Source organism: Hipposideros armiger, unplaced genomic scaffold (genome assembly GCF_001890085.2).
Source record: "Hipposideros armiger isolate ML-2016 unplaced genomic scaffold, ASM189008v1 scaffold_268, whole genome shotgun sequence".
NCBI classification, from domain to species: Eukaryota; Metazoa; Chordata; class Mammalia; order Chiroptera; family Hipposideridae; genus Hipposideros; species Hipposideros armiger.
Window position 1 is genome coordinate 1,271,347 of NW_017731618.1, and position 18,641 is coordinate 1,289,987.

At 38.7% G+C, this 18,641-nt stretch overlaps 1 protein-coding gene across 1 annotated transcript in view; it reads left to right on the top strand.

Moving 5' to 3' along the window:
• Positions 1 to 18,641, top strand: part of CPS1 (carbamoyl-phosphate synthase 1) — a 120,470-nt gene that overhangs the window by 96,372 nt on the left and 5,457 nt on the right. Inside the window, exons 28-33 of the mRNA XM_019656859.1 lie at positions 3,669 to 3,746; positions 6,209 to 6,316; positions 7,949 to 8,038; positions 9,413 to 9,583; positions 11,899 to 11,973; positions 14,575 to 14,762. Of these exons, the coding sequence (XP_019512404.1) occupies positions 3,669 to 3,746; positions 6,209 to 6,316; positions 7,949 to 8,038; positions 9,413 to 9,583; positions 11,899 to 11,973; positions 14,575 to 14,762 (710 nt within the window). The remainder of the gene's footprint in view (positions 1 to 3,668; positions 3,747 to 6,208; positions 6,317 to 7,948; positions 8,039 to 9,412; positions 9,584 to 11,898; positions 11,974 to 14,574; positions 14,763 to 18,641) is intronic.

Genomic DNA, 18,641 nt, shown 5'->3' on the forward strand with positions numbered 1-18,641 from the left:
GAGAGAGAGCACAACTTACAGGGAAGAGTTTGATGTTAAGCAAATGGAATTTGGAGGGAGCCGAAGAGTGAAATCAGGCATCCCACAGAGGAATAAAGGGCATGGATTGCTCCTGCACACATGAACCAGGGCCTCCCTTCTGTGTGATAGCTGCTCCCCAACAACATTTGGGCAGTGAAGAGAGCAGAGAATGATAAAGAGTGAGGAGAGACAGAGAGTGTAAGGAAAAGAAAAGCAAGCTGATTTAGAATTCACTTTTGTGTAACCCATAACTGAGGAGGGCATCTCTCTGTCGGGCCGGTTTTCATTAACGTGCACTGGAGTGAGACATGGGCTGCCCTCTTTTCTATCTTGTTCTCTGCCAGCAGTCCTGCCACTCTCCCATTCAGAGAAACCCTCAGCTGGACTGAGCTGGTCTCCTGTGGGTGATGCAGCTGGAATCCTCTCTGTTTTGCTTGGAACACTGGATCTCAGAGGGCCTCTACTTGGTAGACTATTTTTAAAAATATGTTTTTTGGCTAACATTTGAATAGAACCCTTACAGGACCAAAGTTTTATAATAGAGATGCCTGATTGAGTACTTTCTGGTTCAAGTCTCCCCGTCAAACTTCAGCAAAAGCTGGGAATCTAGAGTGCTCGTAAACCCAAGCCCATTCATCATTCATCTATCTATATATTCATTCATATTAGCACCTGCCTTGTTCTTGGTATCCCAGGTTACACTCATGAAAAGATAGATACAGTCTCTGCCTTCACGGAGGACTCTCTTTGTTAGGGACGTCAGACATCAGATAATTACAATTAAATGCGATGAGCATTGCAATGGAGAAATACATCATGTTGAGGCAGAGGGTTGAAAGTATTAGAGTACAGTCTCTGTAGAAGGGACTTCTTGAATGGATTTAAAATGGTTGATTCATAGTTCAGAAGGTTTACATCATGGAAGTAAGTAGGAAGAAAGAACAGGTCGTAAAGGTTTGAAGCTGAGAAAAAGCATGGAGTTTCTAGAAACTGATCAAACATTCACCCTATGGCTAGAAATGTTGATTATAATCATAGAGAAGAAGTAAATAGATGGGGAGCAGATTGAAAAGACCTTTTCAGTCATTATAATAAATTTGGATTTTAGTCACATTTTCTATTTTAAAAAGATTACTCTGCTGCATTATGGAGAATGAATTCTGGGGCAAGACTGAATTCTTGGAAAGAGGTTAGGGGCTGTTGCGCTAATTCAGGGTTGAGGTGACAGTGCCTTGGATCAGAGTAATTACGGTAAAGATGGAGAGGAGTGCTTGCATTCTAAAAATATTGAGGATGTGCATTGAATGCAGTGACTGGATGGAGGGAGAGGGTGAGAGAGGATGATGGATGTCTCCTGAGTTTCTGCCTTGGACAACTGGATGGATGGTGGTGTCACTTATTGAAACAGGGAATACCAGAGAAAGAAATTTTAGAAGGGGAAGTTATATATTTAATTTTTGACCTTTTGAATATGAGGTGCCCATGAGGAGTCCGAATGGACATGGTTTGAAAGCAGAGGAGAGGTTTGGTTATATAGGTTTGGAATTGCAGGTCAAGATCATGGCCAACGACAGAGATATAAATATAGACTTGGAAAATAAATAGTGTATCATTTTCATTGAGGCTTTGAGAATGGAAGCAATCACTGAGGAAAGAGTAGAGAAGAAAAGGAACAGTTCAGACAGAGAAAAGAGGCATACCAGCATTTAAGGGGAGAATCTGAGAAAAAGCCTGAAAAAGCAGCGTGAAAAGCTAGTTCGTGGAGACCAAAGGAAGAAAGTGTTTTAAGAAAGCTGCTGAGAAATGGAAATTTATTAAGACGTTCTCTTTCTCAGTGTCGTAAGCACTATTTCATGAACTTCTTTAATGGGCCAGGAGGGGAGATGTTGAGGTCCCACTCAGATTTCTTTATTTCTGGGAACACCCATCCCCCAACTTCTGTGCTGGCTGATAGGACCTCCCAGCTGCATTTCTCTGCATAACTAGTCTCAGTCAAATGGAAGCCTTTCCAATGGGAGGCAAGATCCCTCACCTCACCACCACCCTCAAAACCCTAGACAGTGACAGACGTTTGCCTTTGAACTTGCTCTGTGCTGCAGTTCATGCCCCCTGTGGGGTGAGGCTGAACCCAGCTCCCACTGAGACCACAAACTTACTAGCTTTGTCCTCCTGGCCCATCTGGCTTTTCTAACTCCCTGGAGAAATCACTTGAACAGGGCTCCCTCTCTCAGGCTTGGCTAGGGATACTAAGACAGCTGGTAAGCTTTATCTTATTTTCAAGCCATATTGTTATCATCGTCATATAGAAAAGAAAAAACAACAACACAACAAACGCATCGGTTTCAACTCAGCTCTACCAGGCCTGCTGCAGTAAACATCCAATAATTTTAAAAGAGGGAATAGAGATGGAAAGGACTGTTTTGGTTTTTTGTTTTGTTTTGTTTTTGTTTTTGTTTTTTGGCTGATACACAGTTGCTTGTCCAATAGATATTTGAAGAAAAGGAAGTGTGGAAATTTACCTCATTTAATACTAAATTTTAAGGAGAGAGAAGCTTATTTGTGACATAAAACATTGGTTATTTTGAATTTTCCACAAAATTCAATTCTATTTAAAGTGTTCTCTCAAAGGAGATAAGATATAGTCAATTTCACACATATACACAAGATGGTGAATTCCACAACAGTGGCCAAAAGGGGTGTGTGCTCAGAGGAAAGAGATGTTCCGGGAAGGCTTCAGGGAGGAGGAAGCATTTGCGCTAGGTCTTAAAGGGTGACTTGAGATTTGAAAGATGAAGCTGAGGATTGAAGGCGGAGTGCATTTGGGGAAGAGAAGCCTGGACACAGGTAAAAGCAGCGTCTTTTATTAAAAGATAATAGCAAGTGCCTAAGATATAGAGAAGAGATGCCTCTACCCTGGGGCTCTTCATTTCGTCTGGAAAAAGCAAAGCCGTGGTCAGGAGGCATCATGACACTGTCATGAAGGAACTGAGTGTGGAAAGAGCTTCAGGAATGATAAGGGGTCTGAAACAGCTGAGAGAGGAAGGGCATTTTCAAATTAATAAAGAAAAAATGTTTGATTTTGCAGTTGCAAATGTCATACTTTAGAAGTTGTTTAAGGCATATCAGTTTCAGGTAAAGGATTCCATCTCTGGCTTAATAAAACTGATACAAAATGCTATTCTCAGTTCTTGCGCAATTCTCATATAGAGAGCTGATTTAGGAAATTGTAGTGCTTGGAAAAGATAAGTGTAGGAAGAGAGGAAGAACCTGAATTAATAATCATATAATTATAAATAAAATAGAGAGATATTTTATTTCATAACCCCTAACACAGAAAAGGAACCCCCAGTCTTTCCTCTCATTAGCCCCCTCTTTTCTCTAACTCACCTAGAAGTCTCTGTTTGAATTTCAGAACTCATGTTCAATTCAGGGAGTATTGCAATTCGAGAAACACCCTCTGTCTCACTATAGGCAGAGAATGACCTTGTTCTCACAAAACAAATTGGCTAATAATTCTGTGTAGTGTGTTTAGCATTTAATTTTTTTGCAGGTATTGCCCTGGTATTTACTTCAGGTACACTGTTTGTTTGACACTGCACACATAATTTCAGCTAAAGGTTCTGTCCTTCTGTTTTCCTTGGTGACAGGAACACCCAGTGGTGCTGACGAAATTTATTGAGGGGGCCAGGGAAGTAGAAATGGATGCTGTCGGCAAAGAAGGAAGAGTAAGTGCTTTATTCTCATCTCCCCCATCCCTGTCTTCCCATCAATTTTTTTTTCTTGGCAATGTTGAAACATAACATAGATTAGAGCTCATGATTTCTACAAAACAGGTCTCTAATAATAACGGATAAGCTGCTCAGTCAAAAAATTTTTCAAATTCACTGACAATTCAGTTATGTGTCATGGGTATCATATTTCCTGTGTTTTATGTTAGAATTTCACTGTTAGAATTTCTCTTTGATGATACTCAAAATTAATTATCATCCTGTACTCATCATTCTTTGTGAATACATTTTCTCTCTCATTTTCTTTTGTCTATGAGTTTCCTTTTATGTTTCAGTGGATATTAGAAAAACATCCAAAACTTTTCTTTCTGAAGTTCCTAATTGAATCCTTAGTTTTTCTTCTCCCTTGATTTCTCAACTGCCCCCTTTTTATTGGGTTAATGAAGGCAAAACCAAACAGAGTAGGGTAGGTAATGATAATAACATAAAATGGGCTTATTATATCACATCTTGTATTGCTAATGCAATGAATGCACACAACTTCAGGGAAAAACAAAAACGTGAACAACATTTTCCTTTAGTTCCTAGTTGTGTAATCAGGCATTTATGATTTTTTTTTGAAATATAAGAAGTTATGTTTTAGGAAGTTCGTGTCTATTTATTTGCTTTAAGGAAATATGAAAGGTTGACCTTTAACTTCTACTTTGCAGATATTTCAAAACACCACTGAAGATGTTAATTTTTTTTTTTTTTGGTCTTCCAAATTAACAGTTTAAAATAAGGTTTAAAAAAATGTCTGTATAGTACTGATTAACTTCTTACCACAGAATCATATAATCTTGAGTTGAAGCACCCTTAGAAATCATGTTTCAACCCCACACCCTCCAATGATGAAAATATTTTTCACAGCATCCCTAGAACGAGGTCATTTTTTTTTTCTGTTTAACTCTTGGTGATATAGAACACAAAAAGTAGTAAGATTATATATATTTTGTTTTGGAAGGTTTCTTTTTGGACATCTCATATATTCCTTCTTGTGAACTAAGTAAGATCTTCTTCCCTAGAATTTTCCTCCCTGACCTCCTGACCTCAGGGGTTGCAGAGCATAAGTTTAGCTTTTCTGCTTTTCCCACGTTTTAAGTATTGGAGACTGAGGTATAAAATACAAGAAATGTGACCATACCAATATGGAAGTGGACAGTGTAAAACTGGCCTAGAAACATTCGTATTTTTTTCAAATTGTGTGCTGGTAAAGTAAAATTGTCCTGATTTGGCTCCAAGTTGTAAAATAAGCTCTTGCCCTAAGCTTTTCTCAGACATCAGCTACTGCTTACCATCCTGGGCTCCTTCTTTTGGAAATGTTCCAGGTTTTTCACATAATTTCTAACTAGCCACACTCATAAGTGGACATAGTACTTCAGATATATTATGATATTTTCAGAACTCAGTGGGATTATTACCTCCTCATTTCCAGACGCTATTAAAAAATTAAGTGCTTACTATGCACTGAATATCATGCCACACACTGTTTATCTGTTCTATTTTATCCTTGCAAATATTCTACAAGACAGATACCATTGTAATTCCCATCTTATCAGAGACCAAGACTGAACAGATAAAGCATTTTGCCCAGGTCACAGCAGGAGGACTGAGTCTCAGATGTTGCTCTGCTGTAAGTCATCTATGAATCTAATAAGCAAACTCTTTGTGTAGTTTAAGTCTTTCACAATCACCCAATTATCCTCCCCCACCCTAAGCTTTGTTGTTCCCAAGGCACATATGCTATTAACATTTCAGGGTATAGTGGTGACACCATACACTTTGGAATCTGACAGATAAGCGTTCAAAATCTGACTCAGCCATATGGTAGTCACATGTACTTGAGTTATTTTTTCTTGTATTACCTTAGTTTCCTCATGCATAAAAAAGGACAAAAATATTTTCCTTTCGCTTCCCTCCTTTCTCAAATTTCAGAGTAAAGGTTTCTTGGTCTTTAGATCTGAAGTCTTCTTTCTGGTCCACCTAAGTTATGACCTTTACCTAGCTAGATACTCTCCACTCCCATCTTTTCTTTGTCACAGTCTAAACCTTAACCTAGAAGGAAAAGGTCAAGATTCTCTCCAGTGCCTTCCACATGCTTTAGTTTTCTATCTGCTCTTAAATCTCGATATGAGTTGGTTTTTGTTGTCCTCTTTTTCCTATTATTTATACCCATTCTAATCAATGGAAGCAGGAGGTAAGCTCTCAGCCACTCTGAGGTTCCCCTAGAGGCGATCTGTCACTGCACAGGGAAGCTTGACAAGTGTATGTGTGCTGCTGTTTCTACTGCTCTCATCAGGGACGTGGCAAAGGAACCAGTCAATGCTCGAGGCATCTGTAAGAATCAAAGGGGTGGGCAAGGCAGCAGTTTCCTTGAAGTAGGTGCCTGACGACTCTTTGTAAAATCTTCTTTTGGCCAGGTTATCTCTCATGCTATGTCTGAACACGTGGAAGACGCAGGTGTCCACTCAGGAGATGCGACTCTGATGCTGCCCACACAAACCATCAGCCAAGGAGCCATCGAAAAGGTCATCCTTTATAAATAAAAGTGGAAGGGGAAAAAGCAAAGATAAAAACATGTTTTTTTTAAAAACCAGTAGCAATGTAGGACTTGCCTCAGGTAAAATTTAATGATAAGGGAAACTTCCTTGCCCTGACTCTGCTGGGTATTTTAAAGATAACACTTTCCTTCACTGCCCTTCAGAGCCCTTTTGGATGGATGCTAGTGCAGTGGCTTGCTAATTTCAGTGTGCGTGGTAGTCACCTGGGGAGCTTGTTAAAGTCCTGATCCCTGGACGCCACCCCCAGTTTCTGATTCTGGCAATCTGGATGGGGCCCCAGAATTTGCATTTTTAACAAGTTTCCAAGCGATGCTATTGCTACTGGTCTGGGGACCATATTTGGAGAGTGCTGCTGCTCATGATGCTTTGAGCAGCGACCTACAGGTGCACATCATATAAAGCCATGTTTCTCAGTTAGAGGCAGGTTTGCAGCAGTCAGGCAGGAATCTTCTGGAACTGATGCTTTCACTATCTACTCGTAACCTCACTTCAAACCAGAGCTTTCTGATATGTCTCTTTCCACCCCAGTTTTAGAACCAATGCTTTAAAGTCCTTTCCAAGAACGATGATTAGGCCTCAGCAGTCAGCATGCACCGCTAGGTGTATTAGACTCTTATCTTAAGTAACTCCTGCGGATGTTCCTTTAGTCTTCAGGTATACTAGGTCAGGCTTGGCTTTTTTAGTGAGCCTTTTCACTAATCCTGAACCTATGAAGGTCTGTCTAACTATGCATTGAGTTGAATTCTGAAAGTTTTACCTTGTTCTAGAATGTGAAGGTAGCAGGGGGCTTTGTAATACCCGTAGCATAAAAGAACAACATCCCAGATTTCAAATATGCTTCAGTTTCTCCTATCAGGATAAGTGGCTTCAAGAGCTCAGAGTTTTCTAGATCTCTCCGAGCTCAATGTGCCACGGGTTCTATTTCCTTTTGTAACCAATTAAGTTGTTGGATCCCTCTTGTAAGTGTCATGAATGAGGGGCTCTGGCAGTCAGTGCCCCCTTCTGGCATGGGTACCTTCCAGCTCTGGTTATAGGACACAGGAACTCCTATGTGTGACATGCAGAGCCTCCCTGCAAGGAAACACCATTTCCTTCTGACCTTACTATCTACTCATGTAGAGTCTAGGGCAGCAGAAAAGCACATAAAAGAAACCTCCCTGGTCTCTTTGCCGCATCATGTCATTTCGGGGCCTGCACCTCTCGGCAGGTGCGTCATTAGATTGATACAGAGTTTGGTCTCCAGTTTCTGGTCCTGAAGCAACTAAACTGAAAGGCTATTTATCTCTCAAAGCAAAACCAGAATATATAACCGTCGGCAGATAGAGGCATTTGGCAGAGAGATAATCCTATAAAATTATTTGTTCTTTTCCGTGGTATCCTGTTATAAATATTTAGTGCATATTATTTTGTACATATTGGTGGCTTCTATTATTATTGTTGTTGTTATTATTATTATTATTATTATTATTATTATTGGAAATGTATCTCTCTGTGAAAAGAAATTAAAGAAATTTAAATTTAAGGTGCTGTAACTTTTTTGTTTGTTTTTTTTTAACTAAGGCATGCTTTTAACACTATGTTGTTGTCCTTTTGATCTAGGTGAAGGACGCTACCCGAAAGATCGCAAAGGCTTTTGCCATCTCTGGCCCATTCAACGTCCAATTTCTTGTCAAAGGAAACGAGGTCTTGGTAAGAAATGCCAAGGTGTTTGAGAGGACAGCACTGCTGTATTAGGTCATGTTGGTTTGTGTCCATCTGGTAATCTTCTCTGGAAACACAGGCACAGAGCAGCTGATACCCTGCAGCTGTTGGTATCTGAAGGTGGGGTTTTGCACAGTAGAGAAGGACTGCCTTGTTTGAAGGCATGGGCTCTTGGTAGCACGGATAGTCACACCTATGTAAAGCACTCCGATCTACTAGAAAGAAGATCCACAGTATAGTATAGATGGATGCAGTGACTATCATAAAGCGATCTGAATATGTACAACAGTTATAAATTACATGCACTGTCGTTTTTTGCTTTACTTCTTTTCAAGAGAAGGAAGCTATTTTGTATACCATTTACACACACAAAAAAAACAGAGAAGTGCTAAGTCAGCTAGTTTCGTCTTAGTCTATTTAATTTAACCAATCAGTGACCAATATTGATTCAGCAGTTGTAGTCATATGGTGACTACAAAGATTTATAAAACAGTATCAGCTCCTAAAGATCTTCAGTGTGATGAGGACTAGAAAAAAATTTGTAGATAACCATAACATAAGCTAGAGTATAATAGCTGCAAGAAGGAATGTACAAATAAAATAATATTGGAGTCATATAATAGAATGACCACATCTGCTAGTGTGTGTGTGTGTGTGTGTGTGTGTGTGTGTGTATGTATGTATGTGTGTGTGCACATGCACACACATAGGTGCATGAGCATGGATTTATGTGTCATATGTCTGGTTATCCGGTTTGGGATGGATCATAAAAGATTTCAATGAAGATTTTGTATTTTAAGCTGGACCTTAAAGAATGTCTGGAAGGAAGGTAGAGAGGACATTACACATGGAATATCTATGAGAACATTAGGCACATTTTAGGAGATAGTGACTAGTTTGGTTTAGCAAGATCATTTTTCTCGGGAAATAGTGGAATGTAACTTAGAAATGAGACTGAGGCCAGGAAAGTGGTCCAAGGCAATATAGGCTAGAGAGGCGTGTTGCGGCAGGAGGGCAGAAGGCCTCCCAGGACTAGGCTATGACCTGATGGCCAGTGGAAATCCAATGGAAGCTTTCTGTAGGGATGTGGCATTATCTAAGCTCCGCATTAACATCAACCTGTCAGCAGAGTGTGGGGATGGAATTATGGAAAGAGGATGGAAGAAAGTCAGAGTTCAAAGATACTGACTGAAGAAAACCAGAGGGCAAATGTGGGAGCAGTGGGGAGGAAAGGGAGAGGCCGGCAAAACAAGAGCTGGTCCCCGGTCCACGACAGCGGAGCCACAGGGGCAGGGCGAATATTAACATTGTTGTCATTGGCTCTCACCATCCTTTCTCTTTTGAATTTTGTTATCTCTCCAGGTGATCGAGTGTAACCTGAGAGCGTCTCGGTCCTTCCCCTTTGTTTCCAAGACGCTGGGGGTAGACTTCATTGATGTGGCCACCAAGGTGATGATCGGGGAGAACATTGATGAGAAGCCTCTTCCAACACTGGATCATCCCATCATTCCTGCCGACTATGTTGCAATTAAGGTAACATTTGAAAAAAATTCTATTAGTCATTATAGTAAGTTCCAAGGAAACTAAAGGAACAATTTTTCGTCAAAGTTATCTTGATATTTTATGAACCTTCCAACTAGAGTGCTGGACTGGGGACTTACGATATTCGCTTTGACGAATGTAAAGCAGTTGCTCTACAGTCAACTTTATGTGAACTATTGTACATTTCAGAAATGTTCTTCATGATTTTGAATTGTATAACCTGAAAACTAACTAGCCGAGTGAATGATAAACTATGTTTCTGCAATGGATGTATGATGGTGACAGTTTAGTTGGTAGTTAGAAATTATGGGCATATTTTGTTAGGATAAAGCTCGAATTATGCCACTTTTGAATTGTGCCAAGACTTCAGGAATGCATGAATCTTGGAAGAGTCTTTACCCTGTGATGTTGGTTAAATTCTTACCACATTGGCCACCTTCACTTAGTTCTGTTTCTTCAGTGGCACAATTTTTCCACTTGAGAAGTTGAAATAGCACTTACTGTTCACAGTGGTGTGTGAGGGTGATGCAATTGTAGCACATCTATGACAAGCGACCAGGAAAATTTAAGGGTTTGTTCACGAATTTCCAATACTATCTATGTGTATTTTTAACAATACCTTATAATAAAACCAGTGTGCTCCTGTAGCTGTCTTAGTGTGTCCATGCACAGAGTATTTATAATTATGGCTAACTACTTTATGGGACAAGCATGAGGATTAGTGAGATATTATGTGCATATATTTACATTTTTAGGTGAAGCACACAATGAAATTAATTTATATTGTGTGATATAGTTATGTGACATTTATATTGGGCTGTTGGAAAAGTCATGATGTATTTTTTTTTATGTTTTTCATTGCAAAAATGAGTCATGACTTTTCCGACAACCCAGTATATTTTGGATGTCTTCAAAAGATTTCCATTCCTATATGTACTAGTGACATCCACCATTATTGTGTTACAGCTGAGACTCTGACTTATACAGTGGAAGCTTTAAGTTGAACCTATAAATCAGAAAGTATTTATTAATCTTATTTAAGTTAGTGATTTAGGATGCCTTGGATTTTATACTGCATTAAAATGGAATGTCACTTTTTATGTGGGAGGAGGGTGACATTTTATTCTTGGAGACTATGACAAAACATAAATTGTTAAAGCTTTCAATATACATATATATATATATATATATATATATATATATATATATGTTTTTTGTTTGTTTGTTTGTTTGAGACCAACAAGTAGAGGCCCTGAAAAGCATTCTTCCCCTGGAAATTCTATAGATAATTTTCAAATTCATGTTTCTTTGTTCATAGATCCAGGAATATGTACATACATGCACACATGCACTCATATATGTATGAGACAATTTCCAACTAAAAACAATATACATTTTTCAAAATACACTATATCATCTAGTTTACCTTTTCCTAGTTATCATTGTATATGAATCTTGATGTTTTTCAAATTCCTTATTCATAGTCAATCTTAATATAGCTCTAGTGAGGTGAATACATATCAACACAGGATATTGAGAAGCTGGAGTTCAGGAATGTATAATAACTTGACTAGATGACCCAGTGAAATGACTCCAAGCTAGAATTCCCATGAAAACTTAGAGGCGTGCCAAAAATCAAAGGAGAAATAGTCTAGACTAGATAAATGTATATATATAAGAAAGAAAAATTTGATTCTTAGTGAGTTCCGCTGATAAAAAATAAATGAAAAAGAAGCACTCCTATCTATGTTCTGGTTCATATGAAAGTTCTGAGAAAAAGTGTCTCTAAGTAGAATGTTTTTTAAAGCTTTTTAAGAGGTGTCAACAACAGTTTAATGTCTCAGAAGTCAGCTTACAGACAGAAATTTCTGGCAAGGTAGCTTGTTGCAAGTTCAAATGATCAGAACAAGAAGGAGAATGTTTCAAAAGCCAAGCAAGGAAAAAATGTGTTTGAACTCTGTGTTTGGGAAGGCCAATGCCCAATTAGACTTTGTTTGAAATCACTCCAGTAAGAAACTGTGTAGGCCAGATTAGAAACACTGGCCTAGACTGGTCACAGGGGCCCTGTTTACAGAACTAATTTGTGATTATTTAACCCAAGTTTTTGGCCAAGAACTCAAGAAATTCTTGGAACAGAGTTTTAAAGCTATTTTTCAAGTCAGATGTTTGGACCAAAGAAGTTTTTTACACGTCTGCCATAGACTAAATGAATCATGTGAGAGATGATTCAGTAAATTGTATATGTATCCTCTTAGTTCCTTTATACCTTTTCTCACATATGTCTCCACCCGCATTATTTCTGACAGGCTCCAATGTTCTCTTGGCCCCGGCTGAGGGATGCTGACCCCATTCTGCGATGTGAGATGGCTTCCACTGGAGAGGTAACTAGTTAATGATCCATGAACATTTTCATTAAATCTAATTTGAAATACATGGTATTATGATCTGAATATAGTCAAGTAAGTTAGTAAGTAGGAAGGGGGACACAAACTTCTGCTATCAGAGTAAATCTGAAAGGGTTTAAGAATTTTGAGCTAAAGAAAAGTCTTTTGCTTTTGTGGACCAGAGTCTAAATTCTCACTTATTTCAACATGTAACTGTAACACATGTGTTCCAAATTCATTTTCACATTAGGCATTGAGAGCATCTTTCAGATACTTCTTGAGACAAGTAAATATCTTCTGGTCATTCTTTTTATTTGAAGGTTTTTAGGTCTCTCTGCAGTGGCACCCTCCGATTAGATCATTGGATTTTTACCAGCAATATGTAGACTGAATGTACAGTATTAAAAAGATCATGGACCTAAATATTGCACAATTCGCAGATAAATGCAAAATCCGAGAACCACTTTCAAAGCTGCTTTAACCTCCTGGGGATTATCTAACCACTATAATGGGATTGGCCACTGGATGTCCCTCTTCACTTGTGTTGGGACTCCTGTCAGCGGGAGGTTTCTTTAAGAATGTGAAATGTGTTCCTTATAGAGAGCTGTCAGATCCTAGAAAGTTCCCTACATGTCAGTGTCAGGACATTTTATGAATCACCTAGCCCTTGACAGACTTACTAGATCCAACCTTCAAATTCTCATCAGTGCACATCGGAGTGTCAACGCCAGACTGGGAGGCATCATTGTTTCCTCTTGGTATTAAGGAAAGCCTGAAAGGGGAACATGTTTAATTGCAACCAATATGTGATGTTTTATCTGGTTGCCTGGTTACAAGCAAGCTCTGTGATGAGAAGCCAAGTGAGACAGGAAGGCAAGCAGTGACAAATAAATGGCTATCTTGTTTGTATTTGGACCGATGATTGCCTAGTCTAGCCTTTTTGCTGCTTCTTTTAATTTAATAGGTGAGAACACCTAACTTTCAGATGAGCGACCTCCATTCTGTTTCTCAGCTGTTGAAGGAGACACTCTCTGAGTTCATCTTGATCCCATGGTCACTCAGTAACAGTGCTGTGTTCAGCTGGTCCACGGTTCAGATGAGAGAAAGAGCTCTTTTTCTTCATGCTGTTTGCTCTAGTGTGGCAAATGAGTTTTCAGTGCCTAAGTTTCTTCTGTCTGCAGACATACATTATTGGAGTTGCTGAAATATGAAAATATGGAAACATTAGAAATTTAGCTCCTCCTTTGTTGTATCTGTTTCAGAAATATGAAGAGAGAGAATGCTTTTTCCGTTATTAGAGTCATATTTCCAAGTGTCACTAAGAGTGATGTTACAAGGTCTATTTTATTACTGAAATTAGAATAATAATCTAGCTTAGTGAAATCTCAATTATGCATCAAAGAGACATTTTCAGTATTCAGATGGCTTATGGTAGGACTGAATGAACTATTAGCTTCTAATCTAGGCAAGGGGCGTTTTATTTTCCTAGTGGTGAGGTGGGACTGTTAGTCCTAAATTTTGCTTGAATATCTGACTGCCTTGTATGGTTTTCTTTTTGTATAAAACTGCTGAAATCTCCATGTGTTGTTGTATCTGCATTTTTGATGCGATGACCCTTAGAATTAGATTTCCAAATTAGAATTTGGGTCCCATTAACTTAGGTTGACATTACTTAAGTTGGTTGGCCAGTCCTTGACCAAAGAAAATGTTCTCTGTGGAGCATATACCGGGGGTGGACTGAAGGTCATAGTGATGAGAGCTTTCCTTGCCCCATAAAGGAATCATTTGCTTAAAGAATGAATTTAACCATCAGTGTTATTTACTATAATGGTGGCTCTGTACCTGTGCCAAATGATGGCGTACATGGCAGAATCTACTCCCATCATGCTCCCATACACCACTTGTTCTCTAGTTAGGGTGGCCATTTGACTTGTAGTTACATTGTAGCACATTACCCTCCATGAAGCTTCTATATATCTTAACATTATGTATTAGTTTGGATTTTTTTTTTTTTTTTACTGATGGCCGTGGTATTCAGGACTAGTAGCAGTGTCTTTTGGTTCATTTTATGAATATTATAAAAAGAAAACAACTTCCTTTGAGATTTTCATGGATTTATCCAATTTCTCAGAAGGCTTTCCATAAGCTACATGAAATGACTCCTAACAGATTGATCAGCAAGCAGTTATGCATTTGTGCTACTGACCCGTGAATTCATGCACTGCTGCATAGCATACACGATATACACTGTTATTTAAACATTATGTCATATTAACATTTGGTAACTCACAACATTATGAACTAGAAGCTGTGATTTGTATCCAAATAACTCACAGTAGAATCCAGTTATGTTGTTTCGTGGAGTGTTGTTGGATAGAGAAAGACTTGCTTATTCATTCATTATGCTTAATTAAAAACATAAGATACATCTGCCCTGACCAGCCTTTTCAGCCCTACACCCAGCTTGCGTGGGCGACTCAATAAAACCTAGCAAAGGAGTGAATAAGTGCTTGCCATTTGTATTTGTTTTTTTGGTAAGGGTGGTTGACTATTATTTGCCTCCTTTTATTTTATTTTTTTTTCATTTATTCTAAACAGGTGGCTTGCTTTGGTGAAGGTATCCATTCAGCTTTCCTAAAGGCAATGCTTTCCACAGGATTTAAGATACCCCAGAAAGGCATCCTGATTGGAATACAGGTAGGCGGTGTGTGGTTGTGTGCATGCCTGTGGGTCATGCTGGAATGGCTGTGGGAACGGTCCTCAATTGTGGTATATAAGAGGGGAGAGTTTCTTTTTTTTAACTTCCTCTAAAGAAAACAGAAACTTATAGAAAGAATGATGATTTGTTCTTTATATGTTCCCTGATTTTTGCCTTTTTCCATTGCAGTAACCAATATGAATAAGTGAATAAATAAAAAAGAAAGAAAAAGTCTCTAGTGAAAGGGTATTTGTTCTGAAAGATGTATATAGGGTACCTTATTAAGGGATCTCTTCAATTCCTTGGTTACACCTTTACATCTTTTCTATATGGGTCGCTCTTAGTTCTTTCTCTCTCTCTCTGTCTCTCTCTCTCTCTCTGTCTCTCTGTCTCTCTCTGTCTCTCTCTCTCTGTCTCTCTCTCTCTGTCTCTCTCTCTCTGTCTCTCTGTCTCTCTCTGTCTCTCTCTCTCTCTCTCTCTCTTTCTTCTTCCTCCCTTCTCTCCTTCCTTCCCCCCTCTCTCTCTCAACTTTCTGCTTTGCCAGCTCATCCATGTCTATAGTATCCACTCTCCTATCTGTAACTATCATCTTTAAATCTTAATTCTCAGCCATCTCATATTTCCAACAATATGTTGGCTACCTCTATCCGGGTGTCTCGAACCCAACACATCACAACTGAAGTCATATTATCCTCTCCTGAACTTCTTACATTCATTCATTCACATTTCAATTTCTACTACATGTCAAAGATTCAAAGTTGAAGGAGACATGGGAATTATTTGAGAAATTTTCTCAGCTTGAAACTCCATGGCTAATTGAAAGTTCTTGAAGGGCAGTGACTAAATGGCCTTATGAGAGTTAGTATGTCCCGCAGTAGACTGTGGAAGTTCTTGAAATATTATTATTTGTTAATCCTTCTAACTATGGTAAAATAACTATAAGTGAATATCTTCATATAATGAAAAGGGAACTATTGCTTTATTATTGCAAATCAAATGTAAATCTTAGCTCAGAATGGTAACCAGTAAACTTCTGTCACTCCTTGGAAAAATTATTGCAAAGATGTACACACTGTTCTGTTTATAAATTTCCTGAAAAATACTAGATGCTTTCAACTGCTCATTCACTTTCACTTGAGATTAGTAATTCTTGGCTCCTATGAAAACAATAGATGGTGTTATATATCAACCCTGCCATACTTTTAATAAACTCAGACCCTGCATGGTTACATAAAAATCATTAAAACATAATTAGAACAGTACCAGGTAACCTCAAGCCAGTGGGTGATTATTATAGATGCCATCTCATTAGGGTGTCTTAATATCAGCAAATTAGACTCTGGAGACTGCATGGGCAGTGGCTTTGAAGAAGCTTCTGCAAACAGTAACTTGGGATTTGTCTTTATAAAGATGCCAAAAGGGTGATGGTGAACAGTTAGAGCCGAGGCTAACAAGATGACTTGCAATTGCGAAGCTTAATGGCAGTTTAGAGACACATCACACCATATGGGAGACTCATTATGTTAGAAATGGGTATTAAGTATTATTAAGTCATGAGTATGAGAGTATTTGCCCAACTTCCAGTTGTGGCTTAAAGTTTAATGTGAGACCTGGGGGCATTCAGAGGAGACCATGCCCTCAGTCCCTATCTCCACAACTAATCATACCAGTGCTCACATTGTAAAATACCAGTTTAAAAAGGCAGTGATGTATAAAATTGTGCTTTGTTTGGTTTCAGTGCTGCAGGGAAATGCAAAGCAAAAATTAATTTGATCCCCAGGAAGTGTTTGTGTAATTTTGGCATCAGTGAAGAGAAGTTTTGCTTTGTAGGAACAAAAGGGGTTTGGGGGGTAAAAAGAGTTTTCTTAAAGCAGTGAGGTTCTGCTATTGAGATTCGACTTTTCAGTGTATTCTGTAAAGAAAGCAATGTTCCAGCCATTACAGAGGTTTTGACAAATAACTTATTCCCTGTGCTTGGGTGCATAATGTTAGGGATTTAAACATATGTGTATTTTAATCACAAAGCTTAAAAAAGTATATTTAAAGAAATATTTAATACAGTTATACTTAACAACATATTTGTAGCTGCAGTAAATTTGATCAGCATGACCCTAAGCCTTCAGAGATGTACAAAAATCATTTTCTGACCTACTTTATATGGGAAGCAAGGAAAAGCTGCCTTCACCAATAGTCAATGTGTAGTCTTGCCGTTACTATGTGAAGAATTTTCATTTACAGTTATTTCAAAAAATATAAAGTCATAGATGTAACTGAACAATATGACAGAACATACTAACTAGAGAGTGACTAGCTGTGAAAATCACCGGGCATCTTCTCAGTTAGAATGGGACCAAATCTAATCTTAACTTCCTACACAAGCTTCATAGCAACTGTGGACAAATTAATTAGGGTCCTGTATTTCAGGATACATTGTACTTTTTAAAAATCATTTTATTTAACATGATTCCACTAGATCAGAAGAATTCATATACACTCATTCGACTATATAGAGTCAGAACTGAAAAAGGACCTAAAATAGTACTACTACCATATAAATGGGGGCTAGGGTAAGTAAATACAAGGTGAGGCATTTAGTTGAGTTATGTAATGATGTTGTAAGAAAGAGATCCGCAATTTCAATTTTTATTTCTTAATGTAATCATTCCTTTAGCTTGATACGGTATAGATTTCACTCACAGGACAGCCCTCGTTGCTAGTACTATTGCAGTTAATTCGCCTTATTTCTTCATGTATAAATGGGGAGGATGGTCACCACCCACCCCATTTAGTTGAGGTAAAGGTCCTCTTTTCTCTTTACTTCCCCACCCTGACTGACCTGCCTGCTATGAGTAGAAGGATTTAATTAAAGATACCTTAACTCATTAATTTTTCACAACACGTTACAATAGAAAATTAGGGGGGAAAAGAACTATGGAGGCGCAATAAAAGCGACTCTGAGGCAGGAAACGTTTTTTTTTTTTATTGTTGGTAGTTTCGGGGCCGGCCGAGTGGCTCAGTTGGTTAAGACCTCACACAAGAGTTTGAGCTCTGAGCAACAGCGGTTCGATGCCCGGCCCGAGCTGAGTTTCCGCTGAGCTGCCAACAGGTGGCAGGATGGCTCAGCTAAACAAACAAAAAAAAAAAAACCCCCCAGGACTTTTCATTGTTGGTAGTTTAACACATTTTAAATAGTAGTTATTACTAGCAAATATCAGACACTTTTCAACATTTAGTAAATAGATATTGTATATGTGTATGTGTGGGGGGGGTGTGCATGCACTCTTTGGTTACATTGCAGTCTCCTTTTCATTCCTCTTTCCCATTCTAACCCTTTACTCACACAGACCCTCTGTTTCTGCTTTTCCAGGTTTAAATCCTATAGGTCAAATTACCTGAGAAGTTTGAAATACTCATACCATCAACCCTGTGTGACTAGGACTTAGGAAAAACAAAAACCCAGATTTAGGTTTTGCCAAAGGGTCCTTGTCAGCTTCACTATAATATTATATGCACTGCATCTACCAGGAGGCTTCCCATAGGCATAGAGACTATAATAATACAAGAAAAGCGGAGTGCAGATTTGTATGGCAACATAATCATCACTGATTCTCCTGCAATGTTCCCAGCCTCCTTTCATCCCATCAGGGGTTATTTTTAGTTGCTATGAGTAGACAGTCTGCCTCGTTTTGAAGTTTTCTGGAACTTCAACCCTTTAACAATAAACAATTTACTCTAGAGAAGATCAAGAGCATGCACTGTTTGTTCCCCTCTGATTGGGCTATTCAGGGATGCTGGTGGAGAGGAGGTGCCATCCTGACATCTGTGCTTCAGCAGTGCTCAGAAACACAAAGCAAGCGTTTTAGGTGACAAAGACAACTCCAAGTGACATGAATAACCTTTTATCTTCAATGCAGAAGCATTAGGAGCAACCATAGTGTTGTCAATCTAGACGCCCCTGGAGAGTCCA